The sequence below is a fragment of the Danio rerio genome, chromosome 17 (assembly GCF_052040795.2).
Source record: "Danio rerio strain M-AB ecotype USA chromosome 17, GRCz13ab, whole genome shotgun sequence".
NCBI lineage: Eukaryota > Metazoa > Chordata > Actinopteri > Cypriniformes > Danionidae > Danio > Danio rerio.
In genome coordinates, this window is record NC_141037.1 from 33,281,462 (window position 1) to 33,300,000 (window position 18,539).

At 33.7% G+C, this 18,539-nt stretch overlaps 4 protein-coding genes across 5 annotated transcripts in view; 3 read left to right on the forward strand and 1 right to left on the reverse strand.

The window, feature by feature from the left end:
* Window positions 1-18,539, forward strand: part of LOC147839992 (uncharacterized) — a 782,854-nt gene that overhangs the window by 522,779 nt on the left and 241,536 nt on the right. The window lies entirely within an intron of this gene.
* abraxas2 (abraxas 2, BRISC complex subunit) lies at window positions 1,241-15,418 on the reverse strand. Of its 2 annotated transcripts, none has more exons than XM_087288860.1 (9): window positions 15,321-15,418; window positions 11,942-12,032; window positions 8,581-8,617; window positions 8,036-8,102; window positions 7,692-7,882; window positions 7,166-7,288; window positions 5,202-5,286; window positions 4,960-5,077; window positions 1,241-2,754 (listed from the first exon to the last, which is right to left on the reverse strand). In XM_087288860.1, exons 1-9 carry the CDS (start codon window positions 15,390-15,392, stop codon window positions 2,288-2,290), a joined length of 1,251 nt encoding a protein of 416 aa, XP_087144986.1. In that variant the 5' UTR covers window positions 15,393-15,418; the 3' UTR covers window positions 1,241-2,287.
* The window catches only part of insyn2ab (inhibitory synaptic factor 2Ab), a 207,493-nt gene continuing 196,663 nt past the window's right edge, over window positions 7,710-18,539 (forward strand). Inside the window, exon 1 of the mRNA XM_087290738.1 lies at window positions 7,710-7,966. The gene's annotated coding sequence lies outside the window, so the exon portion shown is untranslated. The remainder of the gene's footprint in view (window positions 7,967-18,539) is intronic.
* The window catches only part of eef1akmt2 (EEF1A lysine methyltransferase 2), a 3,121-nt gene continuing 708 nt past the window's right edge, over window positions 16,127-18,539 (forward strand). The window contains 4 exon segments of the mRNA NM_001013327.1: window positions 16,127-16,238; window positions 17,236-17,301; window positions 18,079-18,193; window positions 18,536-18,539. The exon segment at window positions 18,536-18,539 is cut by the window's right edge and continues 104 nt beyond it. Coding sequence (NP_001013345.1) covers window positions 16,141-16,238; window positions 17,236-17,301; window positions 18,079-18,193; window positions 18,536-18,539 — 283 coding nt within the window. The 5' untranslated portion in view covers window positions 16,127-16,140.

The following is an 18,539-nucleotide window of genomic DNA, read 5'->3' on the forward strand; positions in this document are numbered from 1 at the left end:
GGGTGTACTCAATTATGCTGAGCACTGTACTTGAACCACTATAATAAAAAAAAAAAACTAGAATTTTACTCTGGATTTACTAGCTTTGTGTTTGCGTAAGTCAATTTGTCTAACAACAATTATTCCAAATTTCAAATAACAAGGGTGTAATTTGAAACATCCTCCCAAAAAAAAATGACAAATGGTCTCAATAATATAACGTTTTCTTTTGTTGTGAGTGAAAATCTGGGTCATTCCACTTAATATTGCTTTGCTAACTGTTCTAACTGTTGTGTTAAATCATTGGTATAAAAAATGAACAATGTCTTAAACATTTTATCATTTTTTTTTTTTTTATATATATGGAAAATAAAGAGAAACTGAGAATTTCCAAGTGGTTTCTTAATATTTATAAACAGTCAGAAGGTTTTTTATGTTAACTAAACTGATGCAGTTGATTTATAGTGAAGGCTTTTCATATATATATATATATGTATATATATATATATATATATATATATATATATATATATATATATATATATATATATATATATATATATATATACGCTTAAAAGTTTGGGATCAGTATGATTTTTAAATGTTTTAAAGTACGTTGGTCCTGCTCACCAAGGCTGCATTTATTAATTCTAAAATACAGTAGAAATTGTAAAATTGTGAATCGTTGTAGCACTATAAAATAGCTGTTCAAAAGTAGTTTATATTTGAATTTAATCAATATGAATAATGGATTTTTTTAATGAATTTTCATCTTCAGAGTCACATGATCCTTCAGAAATCACTCTAAAATAATTATTGTCGTTGTTATTATTATTAATAATGGTAATAGTAATAAAAGCAAGAATGACTGGAGTAATAAGTTCATCTGAAACTACATACAACAAGAAAGCAGTTATTAAAAAAATGTATAAATATTTAACAAGTAAAAAAATAATAATTCAATAAATTTAATAAATGCCGCCTCAATGAACAGAGTAATTTTCTTTAAAAAAAAAAAATGGACCCCAACTTTTGACCGGTAGTGTATATATTAATATTGTTATTATATTTAACAAATTTTTAAATGCAATAGTTATTGTGAAAATGACCCAGACATGTTTTTCTGAGATTCACACACAATCTTTAGAGGGAAAAATCTATTTTGTCATTCAGGTTTTCCCAGAGCGCTGTCATGCCTTTAAATTAGATGTAGCAAAATATCCACTGACACACGACAAAACTGTTCTTCTACCTTCGGAGATCTGCTGCAAATGGCTGAAATCTTTATTTCACATTATCATGGTGCGCTAAACTGATCCACCGCTGCATTGCTTTGAGTAAAGAGACTCCTGTCACGTCTCCTCAACTAATGAACTGAGAGGCAAGTGGACAAGATGATAAAAGAAAGCAACAGTCCCGGTACTGTAAAAGAATCCTGAGATCAATGATGCTGCATCGTGACCCTTGACATTTACAGTTTATGATCCAAACCACAAAATCTGTAAATTCAGTTAAAGCTCAATGGTGAAGTCTGAAGTGCAGCAGAAAATATTAGAATCATCGGTTCAATCAAAAAGAGCAAAATAAAACAAATGTGGTTGATTTAAGCCATTGAAAGTAGTGATCTACAGTACGTCATAAAAAAATACAAGCACCCCTTATTAAAGTAACTTATATAATCATTGACCAAATAAATGACCCAATTGTTTTATGAATAGGCCATTATATTACTCAAATCAAACTGATAAAACCAAAAATAAAATACATTTTCTAGAACAAGAACTGTTCAAGTGTCAGCCATGTGCAGTCCCAAGCACTTATTATAATCGCAAAAAAGGTTCTTGTCCATTCAGATATATGAAGCCAGACAATGGAGTAAGCTCACACAGAGATGTGTTTGAAGGCCGCAAAATAAAAAGACATCATTCCCTTTGCTTTTCTATTCAAATGCAGATCAAAAGAAGGCAAAACAGTGCAAGAGGTAAATGGTGCGAGAACCGAATGACTCCAGTGAGTAGCAGATGCCGAAAAAAGCAGGATGCACCTCTCCACCCCAACGAAGCCAGGGAGGAGAGCATGAAAAGGAGAAAGCGGGGTCCATCGGTCTACATGATTGGGGATATCACTGCATCGCCAATTCAGAGTCCGTCCCAACGCGATGACATCGCCTGCACAGAGCTGTAAAATGTGTACAACAGGACAACATTGTCATAACTCACAAAAGGCAAGTGCTTGTTTGTGTTCAGCCTTATGATCATCACACCTAGTTCTGTCTGTTCGTCAGTATCCTCATTGGTTTGTTCGATCACTAGGAGCCCGGTGGGCTGTGGGCATCTCCGTCAGGCCACAGGGTAGCCGGTCTTCCTAATGCAACAGCATCTGGTAAAGAAGTCGGTTGCAATTGCTCGCTAACTAAATTTTCATACTCGCTACTGTCCTCATCTTCGTCGTCATCGTCGTCTTCCTCGTGGTCTTCCTGGCCGGTGGCCTGGCGGTTTAGGGAATCTGAGCTTGAGCCGTCTCCATTGCCCAAACCCAGACTAGGGGAAGGGTGGCCGGGTGACCCTACGGCTTGTGGCCGTGGCAGCAGGATAGCGCTTGGTGAATCTGGAGGCAGTGCGGTGCTGTAGATTGGTGGAGATGACGAGTTCACAGGTCTCTCTAAACTGGGCTCCGCTGAGGGACCTGAGAGCACGACTCCAGTCAGAGACGAGTGTGAGGATTCGGGAAGGGTAGAGCTATCGGGATGCGTCTCAGCAGCTGCCTCTTGGATCCCTGTGAGAAATATATAATATAGAAAAAAAAAGGACTGATATGGCTGCCATGATTAGGTTGTAATGATGTTGATGTTAAAGTCTCAAGGTGTTCAAGACTACTAGAGACTATTATACAAGTGTGAGTTGGAAGTGGTTGGAGCTAAACTCTGCATAGCTGTGGCCCTCCAGGAATTGAGTTTAAGACCACTGTGGTAAAGGGATAGTTCACAAAAATTCACAAAAGTAATACAATTACCTTATCGATTACTTACACTAAAATGGAATTACTGTTAAAAAGTAAGTTTTGAGTTTCTTTTCCAAAGAACATTTTGAATGCTCCCATTAATGCCCTTGTAACATCACTTCAGTGCTGCACGAAGAATACACTGTTGATCAGCTTTACAGTTAATTAATTTTCATTCTTACAACTAAAACACAAGACTAAAAAGTCATTTTTAAACACCAATTTAAGCCTGACCAGCAGCACAAAAATAATATATAATATATTCAGAAATAAAAAAGCAAAAACTAAAGTTCATAAAAGTTCATAAAGCCTCATTAAAGTTTGTATTTAACCCTTTAACATGTTCTTTCACAACTTGAGTATAAAAATAGTGGCAATATACAACAAACACAAAACCTTTATGAAATAAATACATGAAAGTAATCTGAATTAGCATTCAGAATCAGTTTGGTAAAACTCTGCACCAAAAAACTGCAATTGCAGACAACCATAAATTTTATGCATTTTAAACAAAACAACAGGTGCTCAAAAATGAAATCTATGAGTAATTTTCAAACTAACCGCAAATTAAATGTGGTATGTCAACAACTTAAGAAAAGTAAACTGTGCATATTCAAAGTGCAAAATCTGCTGTTGTATAACAGCTATAAAATAAATAAAGAAATAAATAAATCACAGCATTTTTCTGAGCAATACAACACTATACATTTTAAATAACATGTGCTCTGAAACATAATAGAAATGTGACCGTGTCTACTAAACTAGACTGCAGCCAAAATTAATGAATTTACCAAGTAACGGACAAACGCATCATATTGTTACAGTAACAGAGTTAATATATTTAAAAAGTAATGTGTTACAGTAGCTAAAATTGACCACGGTGTATGAGTGTGTGTGTGAATGTCTCCCAGTGATGGGTTGTGGCTAAAAGGACATCTGCTGCTTAAAACATAAGCTGGATGCGTTGGCGGTTCATTCCACTGTGGTGACCCCAGATTAATAAAGGGACTAAGCTGAAAAATTAATGAATGTGTTACAGTATCAGTTACTGCCAAAAGTAATGCTGTTACAGTAACACATTACTAGTAACACGTTTTTGCCCAACACTGCACAATTTACTCACCCTCCACGTTTCAAACCTGTATTGAGTTTTTTTCCTCTGTTTAATGCAAAAGATTTTAAAAGCTTTAGGAGTTTGTTGTTTTCAGTTAACCACAAATGAAGATATTTTGAAGAATGTTGGAAACCAGTGAACATTGATTTCTGTAGTATTTTTCTACAATTGTTGTCAGTAGCAGCCAGTTTCCAACATTCTTCAAAATATCTTCATTTGTGGTCAACTGAAAGCAAGAAACTGGTAGGGCTTTTGAACTGCTTGAGGGCAAGTAAATGTTGAGTATATAGGCACTGTTGCCTCACAGCAAGAAGGTCACTGCTTCGAGTCCTGGCTGGGCCAGTTGGCATTTCTGTGTGGAGTTTGCATATTCTCCCTGTGTTTGCATGGGTTTCCTCCAGGTGCTCTGGTTTCCCCCACAGTTCACACAAGCATGTGGTGTAGGTGAATTGAATAAACTCAAGTTGGCTGTAGTGTGTGTGTGTGTGTGTGTGTGTGTATGTGTGTGTGTGTGTGTGTGTGTGTGTGAACGAGAGTGTATGGGTGTTTCATAAAACTGGGTTGCAGCTGGAGTGCATCCGCGGCGTAAAGCATTTTTCGATTCATTCCACTGTGGTGACATAAGGGACTAAGCTGAAGCAAAATGAATGAAATCATATGCATTTTTATGAATTAGCCCCTTTTTTCACAAAACTTAAAATAGTTTATTCAGACTGGCTCAGCATATCCGGTACACTCTAATGTTTATAAAGAATTGTTTGTTCAGTTTATTTCCGTACACACTTTTTTTTTGAGTTTGTAAATTAACTACTGAACTGTGTGTGTACAAACTTGAACAGTATTAGTAATTAGTCGTGAGCACGTACTTCTTTCTTCTTCAGCGCTGTTACGTTTCCTAAGAGCAATTTCCTCTTTGAGTTTGTTCACTTCTTCTTGGATTTTCTCCCTCACTCTTTCACTTTGATCAACTTCACCACACACTGCCTGCAGAATGACAGAAATTCAAAGAGAGCACGCTGTCATTTCTGGCCTCATTTATTTAAAACAGTTACTTTCTATTTTACCAAGGATCTGTGAAGAACAACCTGAAAGTAGAGTATAAACTCACCTGCACTCTTTCTTGAAGGGCACTATACACCTGAAATATAGCCCGGATGTCCTTCATCACTCCATCCTTATCAAAGAACTCAGTTCTATAAATAAAAGAAACATTATGTAATTAGCAATAATGTATTTAAGTATTTACTGCTTCAAAACTTTAACTTGAGTTTGAAGTACAGTAATGTGAACCGTGCAAACATAGCTTTACAGACATAAGTTAACATATTTCTTTCCTAGTAACAGACTGATATACTGGCTAGCCTGACTGATTTGAGAATATTTAGCAATTTTGAGATTAATTCTAATACAACTGAATAGTAGGATTGGTTTCCAGTGTGTTGGTTCTAAAATAAACCAAAATTGTTATTGTATATTGCACATTTTTAGTTTTCAAATATCTGAAAAAAATCTAATAAATAGGTTAAAGAGATAAATATTGCCTAGAAGAAAATATTTAAATATTTTGTCCCACCAATTTGTGACTTTCTCAATTACTAGAGCATTCAGATAACAAAATACTAGGGATGTAACAATATTGTAAATACCGTCATACCGCAATAGTAATTTTTTTCAATATTACCGTAGGCCATTGTCTCAATAAAACTATATTTCTGAGAAAAGTTTGCTTAGGCGAATGAAGCGAACGGGAGGTAGCGGGAACTACAATATCCATCAGCCTAGGCGTGGCCATGATCCTTTGCGGTCTGTTGTCACTACAGATCCAGTAATGAGGAAATGGAGTGTGTTGCTAGTAGCGGGGAAGAAAAAGAGCTGGAAATGATCGAACCTAAAGCGGGTTTTAAATTGGATGTGTGGAAGCATTTCGGTTTCTTTCTAAAAAGATACAAAAAAAGGAGAAAAGGTGACAGACAAAGAAAAAAACAATATGCAGGCACTGCCAGACTGTGGTGAAATATAAGTCGGGGAATACGACTAAAAACAGTCATGGGGACTGCAGAACACAGCACACTTGTTAGATTAATGCAGACATTGACTTGTACCGCAAAGAGACCTCTACCTCACTCATGGTTTGTCCTCTCAAGCGGTGGAAAGACAATGCACAACAATACCCACTACTGTCAACCATGGCTATATCCTATCTCTCTGTCCCAGAAACCTCAGTCCCAAATGAGAGGGGTTTTTATTTCTGTTGTAGGGGACATGCCCAGAGATCCCAGCTTTTACAAGATTATATTTATATGATAATTTTCCTTAAAAAACCCATCTCTATCTAAGTGAGTGAGTGAGTGATTAAATGTTGAGTTTTCAACAATACTAAATTGAAACTTTATTTTTTTATATAGTTTAATAGTTTTTTGTTATTAAAATTGAAAAATTGAAGTTCCTGTTTCGAAACTTACAGATAGATGGCTAATATGCATGTCATTGATATGTTCAGTGCTAAGGTAAATAAACACTTTTGGCACTTTTTTGAGTCTTTTAATTAGTTTTGTTTTTCCTGTAAATTATTCAATAAATACCGTACCGTGCCATTCATACCGAGGAATTACCGGGAAATTCTGATACCGTTACATCCCTACAAAATACTGTAAAAATACTGTACTTTACAATACCTTTATTCCGCAAAGATGCTTCACAATAATCAAAATTGACAGTAAAGGCATTTATATTTTTAAATAATGTTTGAGTCCTGATAAAAAGTAATGATTTTCATAGAAATCAGCATACATGTAATCAACAAAGCCAATAATATTAAAAACATTTCTAAATCAGTGCATTACATGATTTTTGGAGGATCAAGCTACATTTAAGACTGGCATAAAGAAAATAAAGCTTATTGTTCACAGAAGTACAGCCTTTGTGGGTTAAAATATCTTTAAAATATATTTAAAAATCTGACCAACACTCAAACTTGAAAAGGGTTGGTCAGGACAGTCTATAAAACTAAATAATGCAATAACTTACTAACTACATTTAATTATACAGAAAATTGCAGATCTATGTTCTCACCCATGCTCTTTAATAACACTGGCGTAGTTCTTGGAGGTGTTCGGCACAGATGACACTTTATATTCCTGCTGACTGGTGTTGCCCAGGTTTGGGATGCTTAGAGATATCCGTTGATTATATCTGCTGAAATACAGATCAACGTTACACTAGAAATACTCGTAAGGGACAATAGAAGTGGCACAGCACAAACAACACACATGGATTGCGTTCATATTGTACTGCACAAAACTGCCACAGGTAAGGTTAAAAGGTTACCCTTGATTTTAGGATGGGTTAAGGTGTAAGGGATGATTCAGTGTAATTATAAATGTAATTACAGATGTGCAGATATGTTTTAAAATATAAGTTCAATGCAAAAACATGTATGTACATAAGTGCACTGTAGCAAATTAATCATTTGAATGCAAGTACATAGTAATTAAGGCTACTTAATATAAAGTGGTACCCAAAGTCATGATTTTTATTATACTTTGTGAACATTTACCCTACATCATTAGATTTTTATAATTAAACAGCATGTACGTACTTTCTGTTGGGCCTAAAGAGCACATACTCCAAAGCATGTGTGGAACTATTGGCTGTGGAGATGAAGCTGAAGAGGAGGAAGACTAGATCTGGGATGCCGAGGATATTGGTCAGCTGCTTATGGATCACCTGCTCCCTGAAGGACATCTGCTGTTGGGTGTTCCTTCTAAACCGGTACCAGCCGATAACATTCTGCCAAACAAAGAGACATCGTGAAGCGGGTCAGCTGAATTAAACGCACACAGAGGCACATCACAGGAAAAAGAACCTGTCAAGGTATATAATAATGCATTTCTTTTCCCCTTCCTCTCACACTTTTATCCATATTTTATGGTGACTGCTTACTTTTCTTCTGTCCTTGAGGATTCTATCGAGATTTTCTTCATTGATGTTACCTGCATAGTCGTAAAAGCTGCAACATATAAATAGAAAATTTCTTCAATTTAAACGTCTAGATAATTGTTTATTTCAAAATAAAAATGTTGCTGGAGAATTCAAAAGTTTGAGGTCCAAATGTTTTTTTTTAAACAAATTAATACTTTTGTTCCGCAGAGTCAAAAGTCGCAATTAAAATGTTCAAATTATTCCTTTTTTCAAGTTATTTGACTGACAATAAGAAAGCTGAACACTAAATCAGTAAATTTTAATGATTTCTAAAGTATCATATGACAATGAAGACTGCTGAAAATAATTTCAACTTAAAAATGTTAATTATATTACTATTTTATAATATTACCTTGCTCTGAAACCAAATTAATGCAGTCTTGGTGAACTACTTTTAAATATTTTAAACTTTTATATATATATATATATATATATATATATATATATATATATATATATATATATATATATATATATAAAAAATACAGATTAAAGGTAGTTCTTACCTAAACAGTTGTGCACAAGGTTCATGATTATGGACCTCTGAAAAACAAATGAAAATGAGAAATTAATTACATTCAATATCCGATGTTGTGACAGTCTAAATTTAAAGTGATAGTTCACATAAAGAAGAAAATTCTTACCATTTACTAATTCACTTGTTCATAGGCCTGTCACAATATCTATTTGTTGTATGATATATTGCACCAAAATATATTGCGATAAATAATATTATTGTTATTTTAAGACCATTTTATGCCACTAATTATATAATTCTAGAATGAAAATATAATAGCATCACAATTCAAGTAAACTCTTTCCAAAGAACACATAATATTTGATTCTTAAGTATGATATAACTAATTTAGTTATATTTTAACAATTCAATAGTGAGGCATTGGAATCAGAATGTGAAAACGCTTATCCTAAATAAATAATACAATTTTTTAACAAAAATATGCAAGGTAAAAAGTAACAGAGGCTTTGATATCTGCAACCAGATTTGTTTTAGTTGTCAGACACCCACATGAAAATATACCAGGGTTGTCCAAAGTCAATCCTGGAGGGCCGGTGTCCTGGAGAGTTTAGCTCCAGCCCTAATCAAACAAAACTGAACCAGCTAATCAAGCTCTCACTAGATATACTAGAAACCTTCTGGGAGGTTGTATTGAAGCAAGTTGGAGCTAAATTCAGAAGGACACTGGCCCTCCAGGACATCCCTGAAATATACTAAAGTCATTTATAATAAATACTATAGTTTTTTTTTAACCATACTGACACTGACACCTCCAACAGAGATAGAGACATTGTAACATCAGCTAAAATGTTTCTAGAATTGATTTTTATGGATGGGCTATATACAGTTAAAGTCAGAATTATTAGACCCCCTTTGATTTTTTTCTTTTGTTAAATATTTCTCAAATGAGCAACAGAGTAAGGACGTTTTCACAGTATGTCTGATATTTTTTCTTCTGGAGAAAGTTTTATTTGTTTTATTTTGGCTAGAATAAAAGCAGTTTTTATTTTTTTCAAAAACATTTTAAGGTAAAAATTATTAGCCCATTTAAGCTATATATTTTTTGATAGTCTACAGAAGAAACCATCATTATACAATAATTTGTCTAATTACTCTAACCTGCCTAGTTAACCTAATTAACCTAGTTAAGCCTTTAAATGTCAGTTTAAGCTGTATAAAAGGGTCTTGAAAAATATCTAGTCAAATATTATTTACTGTCATCATGGCAAAGACAAAATAAATCAGTTTTTAGAGATTAGTTATTAAAACTATTATTTTTATAAATGTGTTGAAAAAAAGTCTTCTCTCCGTTAAACAGAAATTGGGGAAAAAATAAACAGAGGGACTAATAATTTTGACTTTAACTGTATATTGCTTCAACAAAAATGATTGAGGCCATGTCTATGTGTTGTGTAATAAGTCAATATATTGATTATTGTAACCGGCCTGCTTGTTTCAGTTTCTTATGTTAAACACAAAGGGTGAAAGTTGGAAAAAACAGCCATTGACTTCCTAAGTTTTTTTGTTAAACATTCTTCAGAATATCTTTTGTGTTCAACAGCAGAAAGACATTCATGAACATTTCGAACAACTTGAGTGCAAGAGATTTTTGGGTGAACTATCCCTTTAAATAATCATGTGCATAGAGACACCGTTAACCTTGGAATGGACAAAGAAAAAATATGCTGTCAGATTTGCTGTACTCTCTAAAAACTGTATCATGTGACATGGAATCTCAGCCACCATGATCTAAAGTTTGTCTAGAGGACAACATGACCTTCATAATGAATCATCTTACTGCAAATGTAAGAGACTACCTGGGTCCTTTTAATGTTGGAGGCCTTTGTGAAATTCTTTGTAAAGTGATCAGAGATGAAGGGGTCCTGGGAGCTGAGCCAAACTCAGAAACATGATCTCTCGATTTCAGAGAGGAGATATCCAGCAGTTATGAGCAAAAACTTTGGTCTACAGTACACCAATGTATGGGACAATGTCTCTCTGGCCCACTATCAGAAATACTGTCTGAAACAAGCTTACACGCCAGTCTCCAGCCAAACATTTTTGGGTGATTTATTATGTTATACATTCTGCTACAGTACTTTAGTTAGTTGAGACTGAATAGATTACATCAGCTGTATTTTGAACTGATAAAGTTGCTCTGGTTGCACATGCAGTAAATTCACCACATCCTCAAATGTAAAACATGTTATGTCTGTGAGCTGAGCCTGGAATTCACCAAGGATTCACATTTTGATGAAGCATGATTAAATAGACTAAACTAAGCGTTACATTTAATCAACATTTTCAGTTTAGCACAGAAAAGCATTTCAGCTGTTGGCGTTTCAAAATTAGATTTTTTCTCTTATTAGTTCGGTCATTGTCTTTGTGTAAACTAGAAAAATTAGTTAAAAACAAAACAAAACGATTACCTTATGTGCATGTGTGTTGTCTTTAGGTTAAACACATATGCAGGATATTTACAATCAAAACCAATATGATAAGAAGACAATGTTTTAAGGAAAGTGATATATTGTTTTCACATTACAGGTAAAAATAAGTAATATTACCATTTGCAATGACTATTTCGATACCGTTTACACTTATATAATAGGGATATATATTTGTACCTGAGCATTAAGGCTAGATTACAGTATATAGCAGTATGCAATAGTATTGGTTTTCTATGGAAGTCAGTATATTATTTACTAGGGCTGCAGGATATTGGAAAAATTTTATTTTTTATTTTTCGATGTATATTGCGATATTAAGATGACTTAATATATTTATTTAGAAAGAGTTTATAATATTAAATCGATTGGGATGATTCTACAGTTGGAGTGCAACTCCATTAACCCTCTATAAATACAATCTAGATAAAGATACAATTGAAATGAAGTGTTTTATCCTTTCCTGAGTCTAACAGTATTCAAGTACAGTAACCGAATGATAAAAATAATTCAATAAAATTAATCAAAGTTAAGATTAAAAGTGGTAATTTCTTAGACCTAAAAGCTTTTAAATCATTACACGATCACATGCATCAAAAATACGTGCAAATGATAAACTATAATACAAACTAAAGATTGCATATCTAGCGATGTGACTATTGCGAATTATAACATTGCGATATCAGTGCTGAAACGATATATTGTGCAGCCCTAGTGTTTACATTTCTAATATTTTTAAAAATATCTTCTTATGAGTTGAAAAAAAGGAAACTCATAAAGGTTTGGAACCACTTGAGGGTAAATAAATAGTGAGTACTTCAACGGGTTAGAAAAGTTACATTTTGACTGCAGCTTTCGACAGTAAAAAAAAAAAAAAAAAAAAAAAAGCAAACATGGCCTTACCTATTACACTGAGGAATTCTGAGCTACCGATGTGCGAGTCACTGATGTTTAAAGTCTCCTCCTGCCTCACTTCTCCCAGCAGGAAGCCCTCCTGAAAAACAACAATAAACATTTTTGCTATACCATTAAATGGCATCTCAATGAGAAAGATGTTAAGATGGACTTTGGCTAAAAAAAGCACTTTCCACAAACAGTACAAAATACAGCCCGTTTCAAAATTTGGTTTATTTTTAATGCTAAATACACTTTTAATTAACCGTGAAATGAAAAATCCAAAATCACAATGAATTTGTGAAACATGAATGTATAATCTGGGTGTACTTCTGTGGCCATGTTGTCATGGTATTTTATACACACTTTTTAAATCCAGACTCGGCCACACGTCTTTTGCCACATATTTGGTTTTCACATACTATAGAGTAAATTTCATTTTCATTGCAGCCCACAAAAGATCATGTCAGTAAGACACTGTTCATTAGTTTACTTTATTTTTACAGTTCATTGTTAAACAAGGAAAGGTTTGGCGCAGGCTTTTCAGAGAGACTTGAAGTCAGTGCTAAATACACTGAATAACAAAACTTGTGTGTTACTGTACATTTATTTATCTGTTTTATTTATCTCCAACATTATTTTATTTGTATTGACTATTTATTTCTTTTTCAACCAAAACTGCATGCACTTTTTCCAAAGTACATCACAGCAGCATCCACCCATACTCCAATTGGTCCATTTAATAGATCCTTAAATGCAGAATGCTTATTAAAATGCCAAGTTTCCATGTGAAAATCTTGATGACATAAGCATAATATGGACCTAAGAGAATGTAATAAAATTGGTGAAACTGCAGTTCTTAATAATCTTAAAATCTTTGCATGAATTAGCCATTTGCTAGCAATGAAGATGAAAGATAAAATGACAAATGCTAAAGTAGATTTATTTATTAAGCAGCAATGCAGATTAATTTAAAATTATTGCCAAAATATTAAACAAATTAATTATTAAATTAACTATATTTAAAATGGTGACACGGTGGCTCAGTGGGTAGCACTGTCGCCTTACAGCAAGGTTGCTGGTTTGAGCCCCAGCTAGGTCAGCTGGCATTTCTATGTGGAGTTTGCATGTTCTCCCAGTGTTGGCATGGGTTTCCTCCGAGGGCTCCAGTTTCCCCCACAGTCCAAAGACATGCGGTACAGGTGAATTGGGTAAGCTAAATTGCCCGTAGTGTATGTGTGTTTGTCCTGGTCCTTCAGGTTTGGGGTTAAGCGTTGGGCTAACAAGCCACCTTGTAAAAATGAGATGTTACGAAACACCAACATGGTGCATCTAAATACCAACTTTGATAAAAATGGCACTGGGAGTAAATAAGTAAATATTTTATATTTAATAAATTATACAGGTAAAATTAAAAATTAATTTTTTCATTCATTTATTTATTTTCTTTTTGGCTTAGTCCCTTTATTACTCAGGGTTACCACAGTGGAATGAACCGCCAACTTATCCAGTATATGTTTTACACAGCGGATGCCCTTCCAGCTGCCACCCAACACTGAGAAACACCCATACACACTCATTCACACACATACACTACAACCAATTTAGCTTATTCGATTCCCCTATAGCATATGTCTTTGGACTGTGGGGGAAACTGAAGCACACAGAGAGAACCCACGTGTACACGAGGAGAACATACAAACTCCACACAGAAATACCAACTCAACCAGCCAGGGCTCAAACCAGTGACCTTGCTGTGAGGCGATCATGCTACCCACTGCACCACTTTGAAGCCAATAACAATAATAATCAGAATTTTTTTTTATACAATAACAGGTAAATGACAAAAAAGGTATAACTAAACAAACAAACACCCTAGCAAACAAATAAACAAACAAACAAGCCAAGTACTTTGTACCATATTAGTTGAGTGTGCCTACAATTTAGACAAAAATACTAATTAAAAATGATACAAGTTTATAACAAAAAAATACCCTGAAATTATTTATACATTATAATTTATATTAATTATTATTTATATTAATAATATTTATGTGATTTACTGTTAAATATTGTCATTTTCAGGAACAAAGCTCTAATATGCACCTTTTGGCATTGAGGTGAAGTTGGATTTATATTCACACATTCAGACTTCCTCAGCAATAATATAATTTCTGAAAAGTATTCTTTGCTAATTCTAAATAGGGAAATCATATTAGCAGCAAACGACTATCAAAGTACAACGTTGTTCAGTTAATTAAATAGTGCTAATGCTGCTTTAAAGTCATATTTACATGTAATTTCAGGCTGAATGTTCGAAGTAACTGTAAACAATATAGGAAGCATGTCACAAGTTGTTTCTAAACGAATGTGCAAATAGAAAACCAACTTTACTTCAATCCTTTTTGCTAGGTCTCACTGAAATGGATGACTATTTTTAGCCAATATATGAAGTTGGTTTCAGATCAACCCCAACTGTAAAAACATTATACTTGTTGACAGTATAATCAATAAACATTCTCAAATCAAAACAAGTGGTTGTCATTTAGATTCTTAATGAGGAAAAAACAGCAAAAAACGTCACATCTCTGACAAGTTGAAAACAGGTTAATCATAACACTCAACTTAACCAGCCCAAAGCAACTATGTGAAGCCTGCATGTTCAATGGCAGCTCACCTGCTTCCCTAAAGCCTCAACACTAGATTAGAGGGCATGACACAAACAGCAAAATGATAAGCATTATCATATTAACATTTTGTAAACACGTCATTCGGTATGCATGCCAGACATTCCAAGTTTGCATTTGACAGTTGTTGCTGACAAACAAGTTAGCCAACAGACAGCTAATGTGACTGTATTGACGTACTGAGTCTTTGAAACACGACAGCCAACGAGTTTAATGCAATGGATGATACTGGACGGAGTACATTTTAGACAGCGAACGAATAAACAGTAAATAAAGGGCAATGCCACTTTCAGAAAAGCTCGTAAAATCTGTCGGCTTGAAGGTTTGCTAGCTGTCACCCTGGCTGCGACTCAAAACCTATTGAGCTTTCTACCTAGTGTGCAGTTTGTTTGGTATCAACTACGCGTTTTGGGGCAACTTTACTTGACTTTCGATATATAGACATTTGCTTGATATGAAATTATACAAAACTACTAAAAACATCAGACATTTTGAGGTTCTAGCGCAGATTTGTTGACAACAGACGCTAACTAGATAGGCGGCTCAATAGGTTTTGAGACGGAGCCACTCGGTAGCCACACCAGGAAGATGACACCGGGAAATGAATTAATTCTGATTTGATGGAATTAACATTTTGTTGTTTCGCTGTGCGGTCGAGCCCTTAAACATTTACCTCAAAATGCACGTGGCAGGGTACTTACATGGTCAGAATTGCTGTTGGCGCTGTGATAACACACAGAACTAAAAGTATATCCCGAAATTGACGCCGCCATGATGGAAACATACGCGCCGATCCCACAATCCCTTGCGCAGAGACTGTCCATGAATAAACAAAACCAAAAAGTAAAAGATCGTGATTTAAAAAAGTGAACAGCCTATTTTTATGTTAAAATAGCCGAATTATGAAAACGTTATTAGCTAAGTGCAGAAATAAGCACTGATCTGTGTCATTGTATAAATATAGATGAGTGATAATAATGCATAAATGTATAAAGTCAATTTATTTGTTATTTTAAGTGTTTTATCTTATAGTCCTAAAAACGCGTAAATAAAACGTTAAATATAACATTTAAATTACTGTTTGAAGATAAATTGAATGTAATAAATAAAATAAACATTTCTATATGTCTAATTTTACTTACAACTCATCTCTATTTCATTAAACGTGGCCAATAAAATGCGTTTAGTTTCTTGTCCATTTTTATCCCAAAATGTGAAATATTAATTCATTTATTTAATTTAAATGTTTAAATATTGAAACTTATCCAAGTAAAATAAAATGCATCAAATGTAATAAATAAAATAAATGTATCAACATTTACACTTACTTATTTAACATAAAATACCTTAAAATTTAAAAACTAATAAAAACACCAATAAAATATAATATTTAAATTAAAAAAATGATGTAAAACATTTTCTTTCTTTTTTTTAGCATGTTTCAACCTTTATTTTGAAGTGTCATGTCGATTACCGGGTTTAATTATACGTCACCGGATGTTGACAAGACAGGACGTCAGGATGGACTCGTCAGTGAGTACACATGGGACAGGAGACTGTCCAGTTAATTGTACAAAATCAGAAGATTTTGCGCCTTCAAAACTCGGAACAAAGGAATAGTAAGAGATTTTTTACTTGAGCTGCTAACCCTGCTATTAGTCGCTCTCACAGGAGATTAAATGGGTGTTTTTATCATTCTGCACACGGATGTTGTATATTCTGCCCAGCAACTGTTGCACGTGAAATGTTCCCCTAAATAGTTAACGTGAAATGTGTACGTTAACCCACTTGATGCCTTCAGGAGATGTATACAGTTTTCGAATACAGTGGATAAACATTGTAAATAACGATAAATGTCTTATTTGTGTGGAACGTATAGGAAGGTGTAATTTAAAAGTTACTAAATTCAATTAAATTAAAATACTTCAAATTTATAACGTTAATCCAGGAGTACATGCTTTTTCCTTCATAACATCTAAAAATAAACAGAGATATACATTAAAACGTTACATATTACCTAATATGTAATAAATAAATATAAATTCCTTTCATATACAAAATATTCTATAAAAAAGGCAAATGAGAAAATCTTTAATGAATAATTAAATAAACGCATTAACAAATATGTTTCCCCCGGCTGAGTAGTTAACGTGAAATGTGAATGTTAACCTGCAAAATGCATTCAGAAGATGTACAGTTTTTGAATTCAATAGACAAACATTAAAAATAACGATAAATGTCATCATTGTTGAACAATGTTAACAATAACCTCTAGAGTTTATTAAATGTAATAAAAATGCATAGAATTTATAACAAAATTTTCAAACACAATACATGTTTTTTCTTTCTTTCATATGCAAACTATTCTTTAATGGCAAGTGTGGAAAAACCTGAATGAATAATTAAACGCATAAACAAATAAACTAATAATCCTAAAGTGTTTGCAAAATTACCCCTCCTCCTCTTTCTCTTTCTCTCAAATGGGTCTGATTGCATGGTTTAATAAAAACAATTTCTTTGAGTAATTACTTTGTATGCCATCACCTTTTTTTAATACCAGAACTTGTATAGCTTGTTTGGCATTGATTTTTTTGTCCATTAATATTTGTCTTGAAGCTGGGATGGTGCTTACAAGAGAGAGCTGCAGACTTACAAGGATATTGGAGATGTTGGAGAAATATGGTAATTTTACTGTTTCGTGTCAAATGCTGTACTGTAATATTTGAATGACTTAAGGCTACACAATATATCGTTTGAGTATCGATATCGCAATGTGTGCATCCGCAATAGTTACATCACAAGACATGCAATGTTGAGTTAGGATTATAGATGACTAGAAACCACAGGTCAAAACACACTAGATTTGTGGAGACACTGCAGAATTGAACCAGGATAGAATGAAAGTTTTTAGAGCCTTTAAATGTGTGAGCATTTGAAGAGCGTTTAAATCATTTTAGTAGTGCATAAAGAAGATTCATTAAGAACAATTTTATGAAATTTTGTATTTGGTGAAGACTATACACTATTTTACGTTTGATTATTCAAATTCTGTACCTGAATACTGTTAGACTCTCTCCAAAAGAACATTAGGCACTATTTTAATTAACTTTAATATTTGCTTAATTGTGCTTATTTATGACTGTATTTTATGAACGTATATAATAAATTACATAAAAATATATATTTTTTATTTTTCTCCCCTACAAAATCATCCGAAGTAATGACTTTGCATATAGAGCTATTCAAGTCATCTGGTGAAATTATACCACAATATATATCGCAGAGAGAAATATATTGCATTGTAAAATTTTTCCAATATCGTGCAGTCCTAGACTTCATAGTGATGTTTAAAATGAAGTATTCCAGGACTAGTCTTTTCTGACAGTATACGACATGTAAATCAACTGTATTCTCTGGTGTATCATTTGTGTTAAAGCAATATAAATCCTCCACCGTTAGGTTTGGTGAGGAAAGCATGCACAGAGTGATCAGATGGATGGAAGCACAAAATATATCTGAAAACGCTGCAATTCTTGATATTGGAACTGGAAATGGGATGTTTCTCGTGGAACTGGTAAGTGTGCAATTTTATTATCTCTACCTTTAGTTATTTACTTTATATTTTATATTACTTCTTAATTTTACTTGTGTTTGTGTTTTAAAGGTGCAGTAAGCAATATTTGAAAAATGATTTTCTGCAAAGACACACATGCAGCCAATCATCAGTAAGGGGTGTGTCTGAGACATTAAAAAGGGGCCAGTTCTTTTTGGGGTTTTGTTTTTTTCAAATATGAACATCATTTGACAAAGTTAGCTTAGTGCACCTTTAATTGTAACACTTGTTTTAAATCATGAACAATTTAACAAGTATAGATAATAGTAATAATAATCCTAATCACATTCATTGTCTCTTAAGGCGA

Bases quoted from the DNA above. Each gene is read 5' to 3' on its own strand.
- abraxas2 (XM_087288860.1), bottom strand. From the start codon at position 15,392: ATGGCGGCGTCAATTTCGGGATATACTTTTAGTTCTGTGTGTTATCAC. The intron at 7,289-7,691 runs GTACGTACATGC...TCTGTATTTCAG, and splicing joins CTCTTTAGGCCCAACAGAAA to CAGATATAATCAACGGATAT. The intron at 5,078-5,201 runs GTGAGTTTATAC...GTCATTCTGCAG, and splicing joins CCCTTCAAGAAAGAGTGCAG to GCAGTGTGTGGTGAAGTTGA.